The sequence below is a fragment of the Molossus molossus genome, unplaced genomic scaffold (genome assembly GCF_014108415.1).
Source record: "Molossus molossus isolate mMolMol1 unplaced genomic scaffold, mMolMol1.p scaffold_m16_p_18, whole genome shotgun sequence".
NCBI classification, from domain to species: Eukaryota; Metazoa; Chordata; class Mammalia; order Chiroptera; family Molossidae; genus Molossus; species Molossus molossus.
Genome location: NW_023425353.1, coordinates 36,665,251 through 36,688,562, shown reverse-complemented (window position 1 = coordinate 36,688,562; position 23,312 = coordinate 36,665,251). Strand labels below are relative to the sequence as shown.

Genomic DNA, 23,312 nt, shown 5'->3' with positions numbered 1-23,312 from the left:
CTAGATTCCGTTCTTGGTTTCCACCCTGGCTTAGCACGAGAGCCACCTGGGGCAACTTAAAAGTGCCCCATCTGAGAATCTGGGTATTAGATTCCTAAGAGGAAGACCTAGAAATCTATTTTTAAAATAGATTCTGACCATCAGCTGGCTTGGGGAACACCAGTCTTGGTACTTCTGGATATTCCTTCTAGCCCTTTCAGTCATCAAAGCAAGGTCGAATTATCAGCACAGTGAAATGAGCTTTTTTTTTTTTTCTTTATTGATTTGAGAGAGAGAGGAAGGGAGAGGGAGATAGAAGCATCAATGAGAGAGAACATGGATTGGCCGCCTCCTGCATGCCCCCCACTGGGGATCGGGCCCACAACCTGGGCATGTGCCCTGACCGGGAATCGAACAGGTGACCTCTTGTGCATGGGTCAATGCTCAACCACTGAACCACACCAGCTGGGTTCAAAAGAGCTTTTTAAGGTCCTCATAGGTGAATTCAGGTGGCCTTAATCTATGCTGTCGGGTGATGGCTGCGCCTGTTTCATATTGGCCCATCCTACTCTTGCCCACATATTTTTTATTTCATTGTAATTTTTATTCCAGCTTTATATTCAACATATTTTACCTATCCCATGGAATCACTTGACATAAATTATATACATGTTTCAAAAGATTAAACCAGAACCACAGATTTCAAATGTCTTCATATGGTTCAAGAATTACCTAAGAGTCTATGTGGACTGAATGGAAAAAATAAGTTTGAGCTCAATAATAAAATGTAGCGGTGACTCTGATATTGTGAATAATTTCACCTACCGAAATGTGTTGTGTGTTCAAAGCATGTATTGGAGGGTTAAATGTTCTTTCTACTTGTAAAACATTCTAATAAGAGTTTTACCTACTTCCTATGGCCTTGCCTCCCTTTCCATTGTGAAAATGTGGCACACCTTTCGGAAGAAATGCCTGCTGCTCAAAGGAAATACCCATATCTAGGTCCCCAAATTCAGTTTCTGAAGATGTTTTTCAGATGCTGCAAAAGGAAAGAAAAATGAGTTTGCTGTGGACAAGAAATAATCTTTTTTCATAAGCAGTGCAGTCAAAATGATAGAACATGCTCCCGCAGTGTTTGGCATTGCTACAGTGTCATTTCATTCCCTGACCTCAATGTTCAGTCTTTAATACCAAAACCATAAAAGGGGAGGTATGGTTTGTATTCTTCACCTTGCACTAGCACCTTTCTGTCTCCTCAAATGAGATGAATGATCTTAATACACCTTTATGCCAGAACAAGGAGGTCTGTGCCATTCTAATAAGCCTCGAGCTCCTCGCCCTAGTTTTACCACTTCGCTGACTTCAGGGACTGTGGACAGCAGAACACCCTTCCCCAACCCATGCAAATAAACTCCAGGTGGTCTGGAGGAATCATCAGGCAATTACCTCTTAGTCCTCCAAGCACAGTGCACATTACAGTCATACCTCGGAGCTATCGGAGATACTGTGAGTTCGATCCCCGACCACCACAGTGAGGTAAGTATCACAATAAAGTGAATTATAATCTTTTTGCTGGTGGGAGGGTCTTGCCTTCAGTTTGTAAAAAATGCAACATCTGAGTCCTGGTTGGGTGGCTCAGTAGGTTGGAGCATCACCTGTACACCAGAAGGTTGTGGGTTTGATTCTTGGTCAGGCATGTCTAGGTTGCAAGTTTGATTCCCAGGGCATGTATGGGGGGGGGGGGGTTAACCAGTCGCTATTCCTACCTCACATCAATGTTTCTTTCTCTCTCTCTCTCTCAAATAAATTTTTTCAAAAGATCATATATGTTTTGTTTGTTTTTTAATGCAACATCTGGCCCAGCCGGTGTGGCTCAGTTGGTTAAGCATGGTCCCATGCAACAAGAGGTCACTGGTTCAATTCCCAGTCAGGACACGTGCTTTTGGGGTTGATCCCCAGTAGAGGGCATGCAGGAGGCAGTCAATGGATGTTTCTCTCTCATCAATGTTTTTGTCTCTCTCTCTCCCTTTCCCTCCTCTCTCTCTAAAATCAATAAAAGCATTTTTTTAAATGCAACATCTGTGAAGCGCAATAAAGCAAAACACAATCAAACAAGGTCTGCCTGTAATTGGTTCCCTTTTGTAGGCTTTTCCTTAGTAGGAGATGAACAGTTTTGCCTTTTTCTTTTGAATTCACTATCTCAGTGGACTTGACAACTTAGCCTCCAATACTTTATTTTCCAGAGAAGTAAATATAAAGGGGAAGAGAAAAAAGCTCCATTGAAGGTGTTTTTTTATCCTTTAAAAGTTTGCTGAGTGAGAACCTGGAGCCCAGGATGCTGGAGGACTAGCCAAAGGAAGCCCAGTGGAGGGTGATCTGCCCTGCCTCCCCGTCAGTGTGTCCCCTCCACGGACAGCTCTCTGCTCCTCAGTTAGCGAGAAGAGAGCTCCTGCAGGTTCTGCATCAGGAAGGCCTTATATATTGGGAATCATGCAGCCTTGTTTCCTTTGGCTTTAGTCTTGGCCACCTGAATTTATTGGTAGTGTTTTAAAATAGGAAGATTCCATGTCTGATTTCCCTTGAAAATGAAGGGAAGAGCCCAGTCAGCATGGCTCAGTGTGGCTCAGTGTTGTCCCTTGGACTGAGAGGTCCCAGTTTCATTCCCAGTCAGGGCACATGCCCGGGCTGTGGGCTCGATCCCCAGTAGGGGGCGTGCAGGAGGCAGTTGATCCATGTTTATCTCTCAAATTGATGTTTTTATCTCTCTCTAAAAAAAACATAAAAACATACTTTAAAAAAAAAATTAAGGAAGACATTTTTTGAGAGGATTTTCAGTTCTTTTAAGAAAAACAGAACAAAAAGACCTGTTTTTCTGCAGACAGTTGGCTGGAGGCAAAAAAAAACACTATTCTTTCTAGTTCACCAGAGTCCCACAAGTCCCTATAAACTCCCATACTTGAGACAAAGTGACAGTCACTATAATTGTATTCACACTATTGTACAAAGTGAAAAAATTTGAAAGACTAGAAGAGCCACAAGAAAAATGAGAGAGAACATCTGTTTCTGTATGGACATGAAAGGTATTCCTGTGTTTAAATAGCAGAGCATTTGTATCAAAAGAATTTGACTAAAATCTCCATTATAGCCCAGCCAGTGTGGCTTAGTGGTTGAGCGTCGACCCATGCACCAAGAGGTTCGATTCCCGGTCAGGGCACACGCCCAGGCTGTGGGCCAGATCCCCAGTGGGGGCATGCAGGAGGAGACCAGTAGATGTTCTCTCTCATCCATGTTTCTATCTCTTTCTCCCTCTCTCTTCCTCTCTCTCTTCCATAAAGAAAAAAAAAAGTTGTTATAAATAATCCATTACAACCCACACCAAGCCCTGTGGACACATGCATCTCTTTGTGACTTATGGTATAAGTGAGCCTAAGAAACCTTCGTATTTGCCTTCCTGAAGTATTTGCCTTCCATTTATCCAACCCTCATGATGCTCAAGCCCTGGAGCAGCTTGCTGAATATCAGTTGGTTTCTCTGTTTCCCAGTTCCCTTTATCCACAGATGACCAAAAACCGCATATCTGTGCACCATTAGCTCAGGAGAAAGAGAGAGAGACACATACAATGTGCCAGACACACAGTAGATGCTTTCCTTTATTTAATTCTCTCAGCAATCCTCTGATTTAGGTGTCACCCCTATTTACAGATGAGAAGGCTGAGGTTCAGAGAAATTAAGTAATTTACCTAAAGTCACATAGAAAAGCTACTCAGCGACAGGCCTGCCTGATTCTTTCCCCTAGCCTGGTGATCCTGCTTCTTATTAAAATGCTTTCCCTGCCCGGCTCCATCCCCAGCAGGGGACGTGCAGGAGGCAGCCGATCGGTCTCTCTCACATTGATGTTTCTCTCTCTCCCCTTCCTCCCTCTCTAAAAAAAAAAAAAAAATTAATAAAAACATATTTTTATAAAACAATGATTTTCCTGATTTACCACTTAACACAATGACCTTAGTTTGTATTGTGGGTTGATAAAGAGCAGCCATTATAAGAATATTCTGTTTATACTCCATAAAACTGCTATTAAGATGCTAATGCTTATCAAAAGATGATCTGTCTGATGATATTTTCTCTCAGATTTAGGGGCAGAAAAGTTTTATATTTCTAAACAAAATAAAAAATGTACTTCCACCCTGGCCAGTTTGGCTCAGCAGTTAGAGCGTTGGCCCGCCAACCAGAGAGACCTGGGTTCGGTTCCCGCTAAGGACACGTACCTTGGTTGCAGTTTGTCCCCAGCCCCGGTTGGGGTCATGTGAGTGGCAACCACTTGATGTGTCTATCTCACATCGATGTTTTTCTCTCTCTTTTCCTCCCTCTCTCCCTCCCGTTCTATCTCAGGATAAATGCAGAAATGTGGATTTTAAAAAAAAGTACTTCCATTTATGCAGCCGGTGGCGGGGGGTGGGAGGGAATGATGCTAGTTGTTCTTTTTGCCTTTATTTTTAGGAAGCTCCAAGGGAAATGCATTGTCCCATTGTACAGATTGCACCTATCAGTAAACTTACTCAAATCCTTTTTAAGGAAGACAGTGGTGTAAATCATAAACAAGAATCTTAAAATTCAATTCATACCCCAAATGTAATTGCTAAATCCAATTTAAATGTGTCATTATCTTGCCTTCTGCTGTTGGGAAACAGTTGCTAACTCATGCTGAGCACTTTCTGTGTTCCAGGCATCAGAGCAAGTGCTTTGCATGGGTGTTTAAGTCTTTGCAGCAAGTGTATCTAATGCCGTTCCTGCCCCTTTACAAATAAGGAATCCACGGATCAGAGAAGTCAAGAAACTAGCTCAAGGTCTTGCAGGTTGATCTTGAACAAAGATGTGAGCTTCTTGGTATCTCTGTCCCCACCTGTAAAATGGAGATGTATGCTCCTTTTCAAAAATCTTTGCAGGCCTGTGATATCAGTTGATATGTCAACTCTCCCACCTCATTATTTCCCTGGAGAGCAGCTTTAAGGTATGTTGGCCACCAGGTTAATCAGCTCTTCCCTTGTCCTAGGGAGATGAGAGCCATGGTTCTGTTTTGTTCAAGCTTTACTCAGATACAGTTGATTCTCATTATTCATGGTAGTTATGTTCTATAAAGTTGTCCCAAATATTTAATTAGTGAATACTGAACCATTGCTCCTAGGGGAAATACAAGATTAGGTTCCTGTGAGCCTCTGGTCATATTTTTATTAACAGATCAATACGTAATCTTGTTTTATATGTTTCTGTTTAAAATTACCTTATTGAATATACATTGCTGATTCACTAACTTTGGACTCCAGGCCAACAGCACTATCAGGTGCCTGAACAAAGCTGGTCTGAGACATGTGTTTGGGCTGTAAGTCCCATCGTTGTCCACCTGCACTCAGGAGCATTAGACGGCACTTCAGCCTGTGCCTGGGGTTCGCTTCAAATAGATATCAAGAAAAAGCACAACAGTGTGGAAACATGGCACTAATGAGCCTGGAGAAAGGACACTTGTTCGCAGTATGAGATTTAAAACAAGAAGACGCATTGCCTTGTTTGACCTCAGCTGGGGACGTGGCACGTTGGACAGCTCACATTTTTCTCCATTCTGCGTATATCTGCAAATGATGGCTGGAGCACCCAGGGGGATTGACGGGAGGGTTACACGTAAATTTTAGGGATATTCACTCTTTGCTTGTTATAAGGTGAACATTTTTCTAGTTTCTTATTTGTATTTTTACTTAATTGTATTTTTTACTATGCAATTTTTTATGTGATAGAGTCATTTTCTTATTGCTTCAAACTTTGATTCTGAGTTAGCAAAGCTTCTCTGTTCCCAAGTAATAGAAGAATTTACCCATATATTTTTTTCTAGTACTTGTATGCTTTACGTTTTTTACATTTAAATGTCTGGTTCCTTCGGAACTTATGCTGGCGTGTGGTATTTGGGATGAGCATCATATTTTTTTTTGTCACACTACTCTTCCATTGTCTCAACAGCATTTATTTGAGAGTTCACCCTTTTGCCCACTGATTTGATATATTGCTTTTATCATATCCTAGATTTCCATGTAAAATTGGGTCTATTCATATATCAATATCAAAGTGTTTTAATTATAGAGGCTTTAGAGTATGTTATGCCTGATAGAACTGGCACCTCTTCCCTCCCCTCACCCCACCTTGTTGTGAGTTATTTTGTTTTTGTTTTCCAGGATTTTACTAGCTATTCCTTCATATTTGTTCTCTATTGACATTTCATGTCAATTCGCATATTAAATATCAGAGCTTTTTTTTTTTCGGCTTCTTTCTACTTTTTTCATGCTACATGGACATTTCTAATTGGAATATTTTCAGTGGTCAACAAAAGAGCCATTTCCTTCCGAGCCAGTGGAATGGATACAATGTCCCATTGAAGCCAATGGGAGAGGCAGGCGCCTATTAGGCTCACTCTCTTGGAGAGTGAATGGTTCAGGTTACCTGCACCCCTGTTTCTCCTGAGCTAACAGTCAGTGAGTTCCTCACCTGTGTGCTATCTCTGCAGGTGCAATCAAATGTTTTCATCATCTTCCTCTTTCTTTTTGCTTTTAGTCAGCCTTTTGGCTGTAAAACTGTATACTTTCTTAGATTTCATTCCAGAAGTAGTTGTCATCCTTGGAGCTTCTAAATTATTCCCTGAGGCACCAGATACAATCAATGTTTCCAACTATCTGGTTAAAAAGAGGCTTTTGATGGGATCTCATTGTGGCTCTCCATCCATCCAAAGCAGCACAATTGACCCAAGAGACTCAGCCAAGAAACCATCATTATAACCGTGAGTGAGTTCAGTTAGGTCACAAAATGAATATATAAAACTCAGTCATTTTCATGTAGAGGCAATTAGAAAATATAATGGGAACACAATGCAATCACAGGGGCAAAATGGATAAATATAAAATGCCTAGGAATTAACTCAACAAGACCATAGAGCTTAAATGAAGGAAAAACACTGCAAAACTCCACAGAAAGGCCTAAATAAACATTAGTTTTAAATACATACTAAGTCATATGGTGCTTGTAGTTGGGATAGCCCTATGTAACCCAGGTGATCCCAAGTGTCCCAGATTTATGGGCTTCCTTGTTTCTTGATGTGTGAATAAAATGGTTCTACTCCACACTTTGTGGAAGGTCTACCAGTTTCTCGAAAATCTCAAGAACTTTCAGAGATAGTCGAGGAACATATGTTCTTTGTGATCAATATAAGTTACAACTATTTCTCTGCTCTCCTGTTACTTGATTGTTTATTTTTTCATTCATTCATTCATTTATTCACTGTACATTTATTGAGTACTTACCATGTCCTAATCCCTCTGTAAATGTCCACTAACCACTTCTTGTGGCTCCTGTTGCTCCTGCCTGGTCACCCTTGTGTTGGGTCATAGTGTCTTTCTTTTCATTGCCCAGCTGAGCACTACCAATACAGGGCTATTTTGTATAAGACTTGCTGAGGCTTTGAGGATGCTATTAGTGAATAAGCCTTGTGGGGGAGAAAGAAGACAGATGTAGTATGTAAGTACAAAAGGCATTAAAAAGAAGCAATGAAAAATTAAATATTACACATCTTAGAGTTTATGGGTCATCTCCTGTGTAGAATTTCTCACTCTATCCTTTATTCTTAGCTGTCTTTTGGAATTGCCTCTTTCTGTCTGTCTCTTAACATTCTTTGTTTATCATTTCAGCCTCTCTGATTTCTGGATCACTTAACCCCTCGTTCTTAGCCTTTGGAAACTCAAACCTCCTGTTATTTTGTATTGGAGAGGAACTTAACCAACTCTTGCTCTCCCTCTCACTCATCCAGATGACATTGGGGGATGGGAGACTTCAGTTTTCCTAACCAAAGAAGTCATTGAGCTATTCCCCCCACCCCAGAAGAGCACTTCTCACCCTCTGTGAAGAATTCTTCTGATCTCTAGAGCAAGAGTCTAAATGATCACTTATATTTCTCCTCACTGCACTTGGATTTTGAAGAGATCAGGTCTCTCCCAAATTAGTAAAGCAAGTAAAGGATAATATCAACTATATCCCAATGCTTATTTTTCTGGAATTTGGTAAAATGATTTTGAAATTAATTTGGTGGGATAAATAAGCTCAAAGAACTAGGCAAATCTTAAACAGAAGAGTAAAAATAAAGGACAAATTCAATTAAGAGTAATTTAAACAACAACTATTGCTGTAGTGGAAGAATGAGCAAACAAAGAAGTAAAATACAAGCCCTGGCCAGTTTGGCTCAGCCGTTAGAGAGTCGGCCTGCGGTCCAGAGGGACCCGGGTTCGGTTCCCGCTAAGGGCATGTACCTTGGTTGCAGTTTGTCCCCGGCCCTGGTTGGTCGTGCAGGTGGCAGCCACTCGATGTGTCCCTTTCACGTCGATGTTTCTCTCTCTCTCTCTCTTCCTCTCTCTCCCTCCCACTCTATCTGAACAAAAAAGTGGAAAAATGTTCTCAGGTGAGGATAAAAAAATTAAAAATAGTAAAATACGATACAAAGTCCAGAAACAGATCTAAAAGAAGTTAGAAAAAATACCAGAAGAAAGTACAGGCAACTATTTATGTGATCCTGGACTAAGGAAGGCCTTTCTAACCATAGTAGAGTGTGTGTGTGTGTGTGTGTGTGTGTGTGTGTGTGTTGCAATAAATAAGGGAAAAAACAGCATACTTTACAACATAGTGATCCTTAAAAACATGCTAAATAAAAGAGTCAGACAAAAAAGGCCATGTATTGTATGATTCCATGCATGTGAAATGTGCAGAATAGGAAACCCATAGTAGATTAGTGGTTGCCAGGGACTGGCGGGCAGGAGTGATGGGAAGTGACTGCTAATCAACACGGGAGTTTCCTTTTAGAATGCGGAAAATTTTCTGGAATTAGGTGCTGGTGAGAGTTGCACAACTTTTGAATACAGTGACAACTACTGAATAAAGGCTGGATTTTTGATATGTAAAAAATGTTAAGATAAATCAATTCAACTTGAACTATCATGAAAAATAAAAATCCTAACATGCCAGTAGAGAAGGATTAAAGACTATATTAAAGAAAAATATATATACTTGTTAAAGACGGTAAGGCAGACTTTATTCTTGACTACTAAAATAGGTACAGGGTGAAGATAAAAAAAAGAATGTATAATGCACAGATGAGAGAGGCCAAAAGAATTGTACTTGGCAGGCTGGAGAGAGGATGTTTGAATTTTCTTGCATATTCTTATCTATATTTTCTGTTTAGCTATATTTTCCAAATATTCTGGATTAAAGATATGTTTTATAACAGAAAATAATAGAACAGTTGTTTAATATAGTACAATTTCAATGTAGTGAAGCTTTGGGGGTTGTTTGTGAGCACCATAGTGGAAATGAGGTTAGAAATTTATTTCTCCTTTTTCAAGATTAGAGACTCAGAGAAGATTAACTGGAAACCTCGGAAGTTCCAAAGCCTGATTCTTACTCTCTAGTTACCCATGTGAGTTTCCTTTAGTGGTGTGTATAGTTTCAGGATTTGACCAATTGGCTCATTGGTAGTTTTATAACACGCACTGTTATAAATTAAACTGCAGTGTATCCATGCCAAGAATGTTCCTCTTCAGAGTCAGGTGCTTTAACCTGATTGGGCTAAACAACTGGAATCATGTTAAATGGAATTCTTTCTGATTATTGACTTGAATTATGTTCCCCAGATGTAACAATTTTCTTCTCCCAATTTCCCAGACAGAATCATGAATAAACTGGAGGACAAGAAGGACCAGATGATACCATGAAGAGAAGTTTACAGGCCCTCTATTGCCAACTGTTAAGTAAGTTGATACTGCCTTTCTTCTTTCCTAGAATACACCAATGTTATTGTTTGTCCGTCGCCAGAAACTTATATCCTTACTGGAGGAAGACCAGAGTTCAATCAATGAGCGAGGACAGTAAATTTTCCCTCTGGCTTCATCTAGGTATTTAAAGGATCAAGCATTAAGTTATTCTATTGCTTTGAGTATCCGTTGTAATGTAGACTCTGTTACAAGAATTCTAAATTGATGTGTTCAGCATAGTTAATTCAAGAATGAGTGTCAGAAACATCAGTGCTCTTGTTTTTTGGCAGAATAAGGGGTGACCCTCTATAAGTTTCCCATGGAGAAGGAGTGGAGGGCTGTGCTTTGTGGATTTTGTCTCGTGGAGCCTGTTACCATTCAGTGTTTGTACGGCCTTTGGCTTGGATCGTTTTATATAGTTATGCATGTTCTTAAATAATGAGTGTTGAAGATGTCATTTAAGTTTGGTGATAGAGCAAAGAGTGTTCAATTATGACTTTCTGAATGTTGCTCATGTGTTTTGTGGATTGAACTGCAAAGTGCCAGGTGCTACTTAGTGCCTTCTAGCCTTTGAGACTGGAATTGCTGACAAATGCGTGTAGAAGCCAACGCCAGGTGGCGGGTTTGACGTTTAGATTGACCCACTCGGGACAACAGGCATTGTCCACCCCAGGGCAAACAAAAGCCATTGAGTTAGGAAAATTTGGAGTTCATTGTGTTCATCTGGTTCTTGCCGAGGTAGAGGGCCTACCTTTCTTAGGCTAAGTGGCTCCTTATTAACTTTTGCCAAGAAAATAACATAAAGAGAGATTGAGATGCAAATCACCAGTCAGCCCTTAGAATTTAGCAATTCAAGTTATGTTGCACCCCAGTTCAAAGCACTTTATCTCCAGACAGCATTCTGGTTGGCATTTTAATTGACTCATTTCTGCTACTGAATTATAATCCCTGAAACACAGATCACGTCAGCCTGTTTTCAGCCTGGTGGAATGTCGCCAAGAGTTACGGGGACTCTCTCGCGTTCTTTCTCCGGGTATTCTATAGGACTGTGGGTTTGTTGTTGCTGATTCTTCTTCTTCTCCTTTTTTTTAATGATAAGCTTTCTTGGTAAAGAAAAGGCTTTACAGATTGAAGAAGCAATGTCAATTAACTCCACCTTGCTGGGAAAGGGGACATTTGAAGGGTAAATAAGATTACACACACACACACACACACACACACACACACACACACCCTCAAGAAGGGGAGACGGGCTTTGCAGGCAGAAGAACCAGGAAACGAAAGAGCGAAGTCAATCTGGGAGGCAGCAAAATGTTTGCGTTCACCTGTGCTGATTATATGCCCGAAAGTTTGCATAATATTGTAAGGTCACATCTTACTTGAAAGGCATCAGGTGAGTGTTCTGTGGTCCCATCAAGCCTTACATCCGTTCCTTCCGGAGTGGAACACGGGTGAAAGCTGAAGGGGTTCCTCAGAGGTGATCTGGATAGCGGCATGCATCTACTTTGTCTTAGCACTGTCATTGCAAGTTTGCCCAGAAATGCAAGCAGCCCAGAGTGGGTAGTTTCCTACTGGTTAGGAGGAAGGTAGATGGTGGCTTTCGATGCACCACTCTGATGACTAGGTAGCTGGTTGTGGGCTGGAGCCTGGCTTTGTACAGAGCTGCGAGGGTGGCTCACTCGGGCACCAGATTCAATTAGTTTGACTCCAGAGCATGAGTTTCACAAGTTCACTGAGATGAAGGACTATTATTTGTAGATTTCTTTTTTTCTGATGAGAGGCACTGGATATTTTTTAAAATTCTAAATAACTTAAACTCTGGCATGCATACACACGCAATAGTTCATATATGTCATTGGTCAGCCAATGAATAAATTATGCCTGGATTAACAGTGTCCACAAACAAAATGTTTTTCAGTGTCTAAAATAGACTCGAGAACTACGGCGTCAACATAAACTTAGTATGTGTCTTAATATAACTCAGCAGACTGATGTTTCTAATTTTGAGGGGGGGGATCTGATAAAGACAGTATTCTATTAATCTTTTGTTGCACCATAAACCACCTCAAAACTCTGTAGCTTAAAGCAACAACAGTCATTTATTTTGCTCACGAATGTGCAGTTTGGCAGGGTTGGCAGAGACTCCAGTGTCTGGGATCTGGGCTGGAACAACTCTGACAGCTGGAGGCTGGAACAGCTGGGCTAGCCCAACATCTGTTTTTTCCTAAGGCCTTTTCACATGATAGTAGGGCTTCCTCACAGCACAGTGGCCTCGGGGTACCCAGTATTCCTACACGGCAGCTCACAGCTATGAGGCCAGGGCAAAACCTGCAAGGCTGCTTATGAATTAGGCTTAGAAATCCCAGAAAGGTACTTCAGCCACATTGCGTTGGCCAAGGAAGTCACTGAGATCAACTCTGACTCAGTGGGAGAGGCATTGGACTCTGCCTCTCAGAGAAAAACTTAGTAAGAATTTGTAGTCATCTTTAGTTTACCACAGAGAGTGTCTGCAAGAAACAGACAAACAAGCAAGCAATTACTTACTGGTGGACATGAGCCGGTTCGTGAGTCATCAGAGAATCTGCTCCCTCTGCAATGCCTGCTGTGCTCACAGACATCTGCTGGTCAGTTGACCTGCATCATCTCATCTTATTTTAGAGGCACCTGTTTCAAGATGAAGAAGGGTTACCAGTGAGTAAGTGAAGGACTGGCCCACAGTGACCAGGTGGTGAGTGATGGCGTTGGAATTCACACCCAGGTCTCACCTGGCTCCCTCTCACGCCCGTTTTTCATCCTGCCTGGCACCTGTGCCACACAGAGAACATCAGCAGTGTGGCCCCTCGCTGTCCCTGTGGCTAGACAGGGGTGGTTCTAACCCATGATCAGTAAAGTGTGCATCTTACTAGTTATGTCAGATGAGGCTAAAAACCAAACCAAACCCAGGCTGTCTCTGGATCACTGCATCACAATCAGCAGCCACTGGGGCTGCGTCGCCGGATAGGGCTGAGGGACGCGGCCTTTGGCAGGCAGGGGAATTGAGGTTTTCATATTTTACTTTTATTACAACTGACTGTCTCTGCCTTTGCTTTATTTCTTGGGCTCCATTCCACAGTGCAGTACTGGCTGTTTCATCCTGCCAGCCTTAGCCCTTTGGGAAGGTTTAACACATTTTATATTACACCTTGGAATAACCGAGAGCTTGCGGCTGAGGGTGGTGGTGAGAACCTTCATGTTTCTGTAGAAACCAAATGCTGCTTTCACTTTTCTTCTGTAGACCTCAGTGATAAAGCAGATGTGAAGCTAGTGCTAGTGCTAAGAACGCCTGGCTTTTTGAACTGCAGACCAGGGTTTAAGTCCTAGCCCTACCACTTCTACTGCTTAGTAGGTGGCTCACGTTAGGGAAGTTACTTCATTTCATGTGTCTCGCATGCCAAGTGGGATCTGACCACCCACTACAGATACTACTGAGTGAGATAACGTGGCATGTAGAAGACCAACAATAAGTGCCAGTTTCTTTATCAGGCCTTGTGTCTAGAGGAGAGGGGTACAACCTAATCAGGAGTCCTACTATAACTTTTGCATGGGACTTTTTGGTTCACCAAATGTTTTAATAGAATTTGATCCTCACACCGTCCAGGGCAGGGGGGACATTAGTTACCATTGATCCCATTCTACAGAGGAGGGAGTTGACATGGTCAAGGCTGCCTTTCCCAGGCCACGTCACAATTCTGTTTTAAAGTAGTAATGGAGAGTACAGAATGTCATCACAAACCTTTAAGAACATGACCTGCAGGGAAGACACTGAGTCTCAAGTTAGCAGATTGGGTCTTTGCCTGGGTGCTGTGTACTGGAAATGCTCTGTGTTGCTACATTGTTAAGACTAAGACAGTTATTATGAGCTTATGAAAATAAACTTTTATATACCAATATTCATTCAAATCAAAGTTGTGTGGCTACTTAGAGTCAATGAGTGATTACGTTTAGCAAGTTAAGGGTTCGCTCGACACCCAGACATTTGTATTTCTTAAATCATGCTCTGTATTGTTATTGGGGCATTTTGCTTGATTTTGCATCCTCTGCACAAACTGGATTGTGTTGACCACACAAAGTAACCCTTGGTTCAACCCAAATAACTGTCCACAGGCCCCTATCTTACTCAAGAGGAAGAAGAGGAACAGAACTCTGGGTGTGGTTTGGGCCCCTGACCTGCAGAATTTAGAAGGAAAAGGATACCACCTTTTCTGCTCTCTTCACTGGGGGCATGGGAGTTGTGTCTCTGTCTCAGACTTGAATTATGCACATATACACCCCCAAATCCATATTACCCATCTTTCTAGACTCTTGCAGGCAAAACGAGAAGTTAGTTGAGTGTCGAGGTCATTTCTGATGGGATGGTCTGCCTCTCATCTAATCTCTGGAACTGAGCAGACGCCCCTAAATACTTTGAAGTGAGCAAACTGTCTTTGGTGCCTTTTCAACTCTTAACTGTCCCTTCTCACCAGCCAGCTACCCAGTGACTATTCTTTTCTCCTGTCTCTTCTTTTCCTTTTTATCCTCACCCGAGGGACATTTTTCCATTTTTTGTTCAGATAGAGTGGGAAGGGGAGAGAGAGAGAGAAACATCAATGTGAAAGGGACACATTGAGTGGTTGCACCCGCACAACCCATCCAGGCTGGGGACAAACTGCAACCGAGGTACATGCCCTTAGCAGGAACCAAACCCGGGTCTCTGTGGATCGTAGGCCGACGCTCTAACTGCCGAGCCAAGCCAGCCAGGGCTCTCCTGCCTCTTCTTAAACTGAAAATATCCATATGAGTAGTATCTTCCAGACGGATTAACGTTTTTCTTTCTTTTTCCTCCACACTTATCTTTACCCCATAGTAGACCCAAAGTCCCCCCCAGGGTACCTACCCGGGCCAATTGTCCTACAGTGTTCTGTGACCAGAAATTCTCATGTATTCCATTAAGATGTAAAGTAATCTGACTAATCAATGTCAAGGTGCTTTATTGGCTAAGGGGAGTTAAGGAGTATCTCCATAACTCAGGGATATTTGCATTTTTTAAAAAATTAATTTTACCCTCTTAAGGCACATGCCAGTTTGGTATCATTTTAAGTAGTATTGAGTCTAACAGTTTAAAGAGGTAAGCGTCCCAGGGCCTGTCTGGATCTCACTGAGCCAGTGCTGGAATCTGCAGATCACTTCTCTTTCTGGCTCATTCCTTCCCTCTCTGGTCAGCTAAAACCAGAAACGACCTTCTTAGGCCTTATCTGTACCCTGTCGTCATCACCATCCACCCAGATTTCCAACCCTCAGTACCCGAAGTCGTCCTTGACTTGTTCTCTGCCCCACCCTGGGGCATTTGGATACCAGCTCCCATGGACTCGAACACATGACTCCATTCATTTCTCTGCATCCCCACTGTCTCTGCTTAGTGAAGGGCTTCTTATGGTCTTGCCTGACCCTGTTAAGTCTCCCTGCCTGCTGTCCTGTTCTTAGGCTTCCCCTCCTCTTCTCATCCATCTTCACATGGCTGCAGAATTAGCTGCCTGTCATCTGCTGATAACCTTTCAGTGGCTTTGCATTACCGAGCGCAGTTCCCATAGTGTCGTCCAAGAACCTCTGGGGATCCCTCAGGCCTTTGCAGGAAGCCTGTGGGGCTCTCCCTTCTCCAACCACATATCTTTATGAGGCCAGATTTTCTTCATACACTTTAAATATATCATAACAGATTGAATGCAGAAGCTGATATGAGAACCAGTTAGCTGTCTTTCATAAGCCAGATATTAAAGAGATTTATAAAATATAAAATAATAGCATCCTTCTCACTAATTATTTTTGTTTTAGAAAATATGATTTTTCATTAAGCTGTTATTTGTTAACATGTAAGGAGTTCCTTTTTAAAATTTTAAATTTATCTTTATTGTTAAATGTACTACAGATGTCCCCCCTTGATCCCCCCTGGACCCCCTCTTCCCCACTCCCACCCCCCTCCTGCCTTCCTCACACTATTGTCTGTCCATTGTTTATGCATAAGTTCTTTGGTTTCTCTCTTCCCTCCCCACCTGCCCCCTTCCCTTTGAGGTTGTCAGTCTAACAACCAATTTATGCTTCTTAATCCCTTCACATTTTTCACCCATACCCCCAACCCCCCTCCCATCTGACAACCATCAAAAAGTTCTCTGTATCTATGAGTCTGTTTCTGTTCTGCTTATTCATTTTGTTTGTAGATTAAATTGTTGATAGATATGTATTTATTGCCACTTTATTGTTCATATTTTTGTTCTTCTTCTTCAAGAAGACCCTTCAACATTTCATATAATACTGCTTTGGTGGTGAACTCCTTTAGTGTCTTCATTATTTTTGATGAATCAACATTTTCTCTTTCTCAGCTTTAATTTTAATGCAGTAAATATTAGTAGATATAAGCCATATGAACAAAGGTTCCTTGTGGTCTTCAGTAATTTTTAAGAGTAGAAAGAAGTCATGACTTTTCTCCTTCATGCCCCTGCCCTCTACACACACTCCCCAGTTTACCCAGTGGGTGCCTACAGCGCTCCAGCCTCCGCACCTGACATTTCATCCCTGCACAGTGCTTAGCCGTGGGTATACATGTGCTTGTGTTCCTGCCCTCCGGCTGCTGGGGCACAGGGACTCATTTCATCCGTTCCTCTAGCTCCCAGCTAACCTGGAGCTTGACTCGTAGTTGGATTCCATATGTGTTTAATGTAATTACCATATTTCATCAAATCTGCGATTTCATTAATTGTAAGATACACTGTTATTTTATGAATCACCAAGAAAGAAAAAAATGCTATTTAAACTATAAAACTATTGCACACCATCAATTACATCTTACAGTGTGGGAACACATATATGGATAAAACTCGGGATTATTACGGTAGATTATGGCTGCCTGGATTACATGGGCCCTGGGTTCCTGCCACGAAATTCTCCTTTTGGACCAAGTGTCAGCACACCCATCTGTATTCGCAGCTCCCACGCAGGTGGCCTCCGGTGACGAGGGAACTTCCCTTTGGAAGCTGGGGAGGGATCAGAGTAGCTGGGCTGTCACTAACTGAAGTGGGCTCGTGTATTCTGTCTTCATGGCTTGTTTCTCCTGACAAGTGAGACGAAATTTTCCCTGAGGTTCAGGAGGAAAAGTTATTCTAAATCGTAACTGACACAGTATTTCAGTCTAAACAGTTGTTGACTCCAGCCATGTAGGTTCTTTTAGATGTTACAAGTGATCATCAAGATGCTGCCTTGTGTGTGCGTGTGAAATGAGGGCCCTTCATTTCCTCCTCCTGCACTGCTGCAGGGCCCTAACCTCCATGGAGAGAGACTGCGGCAGCCACGGTTCAGGGCTCGGATTCTGGATTCAGATTGCTTGGGTTGGTATCCTGGCTGACTGTGAATTCTTTCTCCAAATTATTTTCACCTTTTTCATACAAAACACCCATTGAGGGGGCCTTCCCTGAAAAACAGCTGTTGCACTGCCTGTCCTCCTCCCCTTGCGAATCTGTGGCTCCTGGGCTCTGAAGGACTCGCCTCCGGAGGAAATAGAGGAGCATGTTCCCCTTCCGAGCAGAGCAGTCGTCAGCCTGCAGCTCTCTCCTGCTACCTCCAGGGCCTGTAGTAATGGTAATGACACGGCTGGCCCTCGGTCAGTGTCATGGAAATGGGAGCATCCAGTTCACCAACAGTGCAGTTTAGTTTTTTAGACTGGATTGTGCTGACTGGCTTTCATCAGTGTTTCTCAAACCTACCTGTACATTAGAATCCCCTGGGAGCTTTTAAGAAATCCCCTTGCCTGGCCAGACCCTAACCCAGATCAGTTCGGTCTTTGTGGGAGAGGTTGGGGGAGTACGAGGGGGAGTGTGGGGCCTGGGCAACAGATGATGTTGAGAATCACTGGCTTAGAGCAGTGGATTTAAATTTAATCATCCAACAGAATCCCCTGCAAGGCTTGCTTCACTATAGATTGCTGGGCCCTACCCCAGAGTTTCTGAGTCAGTACATGTGGAATGGAGACCTTCGCTTGCCTTTCTACATTTCCAGTGATGCGGAGGCGTTCGTCCAGGGACCACGCTTTGAGAAGCACTGTCTGGGACTTGTGAAGGGCTACTTTAGGTCAGGAGATGCTTTCAGCTTCCCTGAATCACTTAGCTGCCTGGTGGGGAAGCGGATCTTGGAACAAAGCCAGGGTGACTTAGGAAGTTAGAGGACAGATGTCAGGGAGGGAACTAACAATCACTCTGGTGTAGGGTTAGGAACTGTCAGAACTCAAGTTTCATGTCACTCTTCAGGATACACTGGAAGTTAGTTTTTACCCTTTCAAGGGTGAGGAGAGCGCAAGGAATGGGCCGGCGGGGGCTGTAAAGCAAAGGGAACACACAGGAGTGGCCCTTGGCTGTTCACCGCGGCGGGCCCAGTTTAGAACTTGCTTTAATGTGACTATTTCTTTCTCACTTTATGCTGGATAATTCTTTTGCAAATCAAGAATTTGAGGCTGGATTTTGTTTGTTTTGTTTTGTTTTGTTTTTCATTATGAAAAGATAAGCAAATGTTCTCTAGGGAGAACAGGACTTTTTGGTTCTGAAGGATGAGTCATTGGCACAGAAAAATTGAGGAAGTAACACTTTGAAATGCCACATTAACCCGGAAGCTTAGGCATACTGGGTCCTTAAAGATGTCGTGTTGATTTAACGTCTTCTACATTTTAAGTTGTAATTTTTTAATTTGCATAAGACAACAAACTCTCATGCAGATTAAACAAACTGTAATAAGACATTGTAGCAATGCCAGTGAAGCCTGAAGAATAAAATATTTTAAAGAAACTCAATTTTATGACTTTTGGGTACACTCTGAGCATAGTCATGCTCACACTTAGGAGAGCTGTTGACCAACGCAAATTTAAGTGTTAACTCTCGATGAGTAAATTCAAATTTCTATGTGAACATATTTTTGCTAAGACATATGGTGGGAGGGAGCATAGTATTTGGCTCTAAAGGATGTGCTTCGAGCTCTTGCTTCTTCTCTCAGTAGTTATGTGACTATACAGAGTACTTAACCTCCCGCTGGCTCATTTTCCTTAACTACAGTGCACAGATGATGAATATAAATATCTACCTTGAGGATTGTTGAGAGTTAAATCAGAAGAGTATAAAAACATTTCATAAGTTGTAAAATGCCTTCCAAACATAGGTTGTTGTTTCACTACTGTCCTTAATTAACTTAATTATTTCTTTTGTTGTTATGTTGTACTACTGTTAGCAAATCCTGCTTAAAAGTTTAAAAAAAGAAATGTGAAAGTCTAGCATGTCCTCACCCAGGTTTCAGTTCAGTAGAACCCCCATTAATGTACATAAACCTCCTCAATGGGGACTAATCTCACAGGGAGGTTTCTAGCTTATTAGGATCTGGTAAAATTCTGGAAGATTGTTTCGAATAAGAGAAGTTCAGCCAAATTTTTTAAATGAAGAAAAGGGATTTTTTTCCCAGCAAGTTCATGTTGCCTTTATATAAAACTTCTCTGAAAGTTTTCTGAAACATTGAATCACTGCTTTTACAAATATGATGAACGCTGGAGGTTCTTCAGGCTAGAATCCAAGAAGAATCCCAAAACCTACGCCACGCTGCCTTTGTTCCTGACAGGTCTCCCTCTTCTGTTCACCCATTCATCCTCCTTCATTTTCTTGGGTCGTGTCCATCCCCAAGCTCTCTCTTCCTTTCGCTCTTCTCCCTCGGCAGTGATGAGCCTTTCTCCTCCAGGGACAGATCCTTTAGCTGCTGCAGGTGTCTGACAGCCCCCCGAAGGCGAATCCCTTGCCTTTGCTCTGGCTGCACCAGTTTGCTCAGTGCCCTGTGAGCTGTGGCCACGCGCATCGCTCATTTCCTCCTGCGCATCTTCAGCAGGTCCCCGTCTGCAAGGGCATTACTTCCTAGGTATTGGCTGCCATACAGATTACCACAAACCCGATGGCTGAAAACAATAGAGGTGTTTTTTCTCTCAGTTCTGGAGTCCAGAAGTCTGAAATCAAGGTGTCAGCAGGGCCACACTCTCTCAAAGGCTAAAAGGGAGAATCCTTTCCTGGCTCTTGCATTCTGGTGGCTCGAAGGTTCCTTGGTTGTGGCTGCATCACTCCAGACTCTTCTGTTTTCACATGGCCTCTCTCTTCCCTGTCTCTCCTCTGTGTGTCTCTTAGAAGGACACTTGCCATTGGATTTGGGGCCCACCTGGAGAGCCTCTCTTGTGCATTATAAATGAGGTGATACATGAGTGTGCCCAGGTATTTTGTTCTTTCCTGGAAAGGTGCCTCTTAGAGATGTGGTCTCATCAGAAGTGTTTTTCCACAGGTGGAACTTGGGCAGAGTCATTGCCCATCTGAGAACCCAGATTTCCCCAGTCAGTGGATACTTCAAAAATCAAAAGTCCTGAAAACTAGGAAATTATTTATAGACTTCTGAGGGAATTGTAGCCTAACTGTAAAGGGAGGAGGGCAGTGTTTGTGCAGGCCAGCCCATTGTTCTCATGAGGAAGCTGGTCCAGGTTTTGGAGGAAAACATTCCTGTGTCCAGCAGGCAATTTGGAAGTTTCTCCAGGGATGCTATATGAGAATGAGCTGGCTAAGTGTCAAATAATTTCCATTTTCTTAAAAAATAAGAAGGGGAGGGGAAGAGGAGAGGGAGGCATCAGATTGCTAAACCTTGAAAGAGATTAGAGGTCAGGATGTTTTGATTTGCTTCCTCTTTTATTTTCCAGGACAGGATTTTTATTCTTAGAATATACAGACAAGTCATAAAATTGTTATCCTTTCAGAGCTGAAAGGAAGGTCCTTTAGTAATTGCCACCCATTTAACAGATGGAGAAACTGATGCTGTCCTAAGGGGTAAGTGACCTGCCCAAGATCCAAGCCTGGCTGATGTGAGGGCAGAGGCTCATTCTCGTCACATGGATTTTATTTTCCTTCCTCAAGTATCCAACACATTCCTTGCTTGGGGCCTTTGACAGCCCCCCACCCCCGACCTGGCATGACTGTCTTCCTGCTGTCCGGAACATAGCCCCATCCTCCTCCCAGCAGCATCCTCACCACCCAGTTCTCTCCATCACATCACCCTAGTTCTGCATACCACATAAAGCTATCTACTGTCTTCCTCGGCTCGCTTTTGTAGTGTGATACCATATGCTTTTTAAAATCTTTATTCTTGAAGTATTACATATGTCCCCCTTTTACTTTTTATGGCCTCCATCTGTCTCCCTGTGGATGCCACTTAAGAACCAGCATGCTGTATTCCCAGCCTAGAGCGGTGCCCAGCACATGGAAGACCTCAAAAACACGGTGCTAAAGTAGAATGAACTGGACAGAATAAGAGTGGATGGGTTTCCTGGATGGTCCTGTTGTCAGGCGAGGCTCAATGTGGAAAGGCTTGGAACTGTGGTCTAGATCAGCACCATTCACTAGACATAGAACACAAGCCACAATTCTAGATTTCTTAATAGCTGCATTACAAAAAGTGAAAAGAAATAGGTGAAATTGATTTTAAAGATATATTTTATGTAACCCAATGTATTTAACACATTGTCATTTCAACGTGTGATTGACATACAGAAATTGTCAGTGAGCCGTGTGCTTTCTGTTCCTCTCCGGGCCTCGAAGCCCTGTGTATAGCCGCATCACAGCGCATCTCGATTCGGACGCTGGATTTTCATCAGAAATACTTGATCAGCATTCAGATTTTATAAAATTTACAGTTCAAAAATTAGATTCACATACTTAAAATGTTTCTAATAATTGAATTAGTCAATTTTCAATGTGAATTGGTTAAAATTAAATAAAATTTTTAAATGCAGATTCTCGGTCATGGAGCCACATTACAAGGGCTCACGCCGCACGTGTGGGGCTGTGCGGGTGTGCGCGGGCGGCGTGGGGGTGCGCGGGCGGCGCGGGGGTGCGGGGGCAGCGCGGGGGTGTGCGAGCTGCGCAGGGGTGCGGGCGGCGCGGGTGTGTGCGAGCTGCGCGGGGGTGCGGGGCGGCGCGGGTGTGTGCGAGCTGCGCGGGTGTCTGGGGCGGCGCGGGTGTGTGCGAGCGGCGCGGGTGTGTGCGGGCGGCGCGGGTGTGTGCGGGCGGCGCGGGTGTGTGGGGCGGCGCAGGTGTGTGCGAGCGGCGCGGGTGTGGGGGGCGGCGCGGGTGTGTGGGGCGGCGCGGGTGTGTGGGGCGGCGCGGGTGTGTGGGGCGGCGCGGGTGTGTGGGGCGGCGCGGGTGTGTGGGGCGGCGCGGGTGTGTGGGGCGGCGCGGGTGTGTGGGGCGGCGCGGGTGTGTGGGGGCGGCGCGGGTGTGTGGGGCGGCGCGGGTGTGTGCGAGCTGCGCGGGGTGTGTGGAGCGGCGCGGGTGTGTGGGCGGCGCGGGTGTGTGCGAGCTGCGCGGTGTGTGGGCGGCGCGGTGTGTGCGAGCGGCGCGGGTGTGTGGGGCGGCGCGGGTGTGTGGGGCGGCGCGGGTGTGTGGGGCGGCGCGGGTGTGTGGGGCGGCGCGGGTGTGTGCGAGCGGCGCGGGTGTGTGGGGCGGCGCGGGTGGTGTGGCGGCGCGGGGTGTGTGGGGCGGCGCGGGTGTGTGGGGGGGGCGCGGGTGTGTGGGGCGGCGCGGGTGTGTGGGGCGGCGCGGTGTGTGTGGGCGGCGCGGGTGTGTGGGGCGGCGCGGGTGTGTGGGGCGGCGCGGGTGTGTGGGAGCTCCGCGGGTGTGTGGGGCGGCGCGGGTGTGTGGAGCGGCGCGGGTGTGTGGGGCGGCGCGGGTGTGTGGGGCGGCGCGGGTGTGTGGGAGCTGCGCGGGTGTGTGCGAGCGGCGCGGGTGTGTGGGGCGGCGCGGGTGTGTGGGGCGGCGCGGGTGTGTGGGGCGGCGCGGGTGTGTGCGAGCGGCGCGGGTGTGTGGGGCGGCGCGGGTGTGTGGGAGCTGCGCGGGTGTGTGCGAGCGGCGCGGGTGTGTGGGGCGGCGCGGGTGTGTGGGAGCGGCGCGGGTGTGTCGGGCGGCGCGGGTGTGTGGGAGCGGCGCGGGTGTGTGCGAGCGGCGCGGGTGTGTGCGAGCGGCGCGGGTGTGTGGGAGCTGCGCGGGTGTGTGGGGCGGCGCGGGTGTGTGGGGCGGCGCGGGTGTGTGCGAGCGGCGCGGGTGTGTGGGGCGGCGCGGGTGTGTGGGGCGGCGCGGGTGTGTGGGAGCTGCGCGGGTGTGTGCGAGCGGCGCGGGTGTGTGGGGCGGCGCGGGTGTGTGGGAGCGGCGCGGGTGTGTGCGAGCGGCGCGGGTGTGTGGGGCGGCGCGGGTGTGTGGGGCGGCGCGGGTGTGTGCGAGCGGCGCGGTGTGTGGGGCGGCGCGGGTGTGTGCGAGCGGCGCGGGTGTGTGGGGCGGCGCGGGTGTGTGGGAGCGGCGCGGGTGTGTGGGAGCGGCGCGGGTGTGTGGGGCGGCGCGGGTGTGTGCGAGCGGCGCGGGTGTGTGGGGCGGCGCGGGTGTGTGGGAG

The 23,312-nt window shown here is 45.1% G+C and overlaps 1 protein-coding gene across 2 annotated transcripts in view; it reads left to right on the top strand.

The window, feature by feature from the left end:
- The window catches only part of TMEM108 (transmembrane protein 108), a 288,400-nt gene that overhangs the window by 146,261 nt on the left and 118,827 nt on the right, over nt 1–23,312 (top strand). Inside the window, exon 3 of one of the 2 annotated variants that reach the window (XM_036266812.1) lies at nt 9,725–9,806. In XM_036266812.1, the coding sequence (XP_036122705.1) occupies nt 9,767–9,806 (40 nt within the window). In that variant the 5' untranslated portion in view covers nt 9,725–9,766. Of the gene's footprint in view, nt 1–9,720; nt 9,807–23,312 lie in introns of both variants that reach the window. The other variant, XM_036266811.1, reaches the window with a different exon arrangement.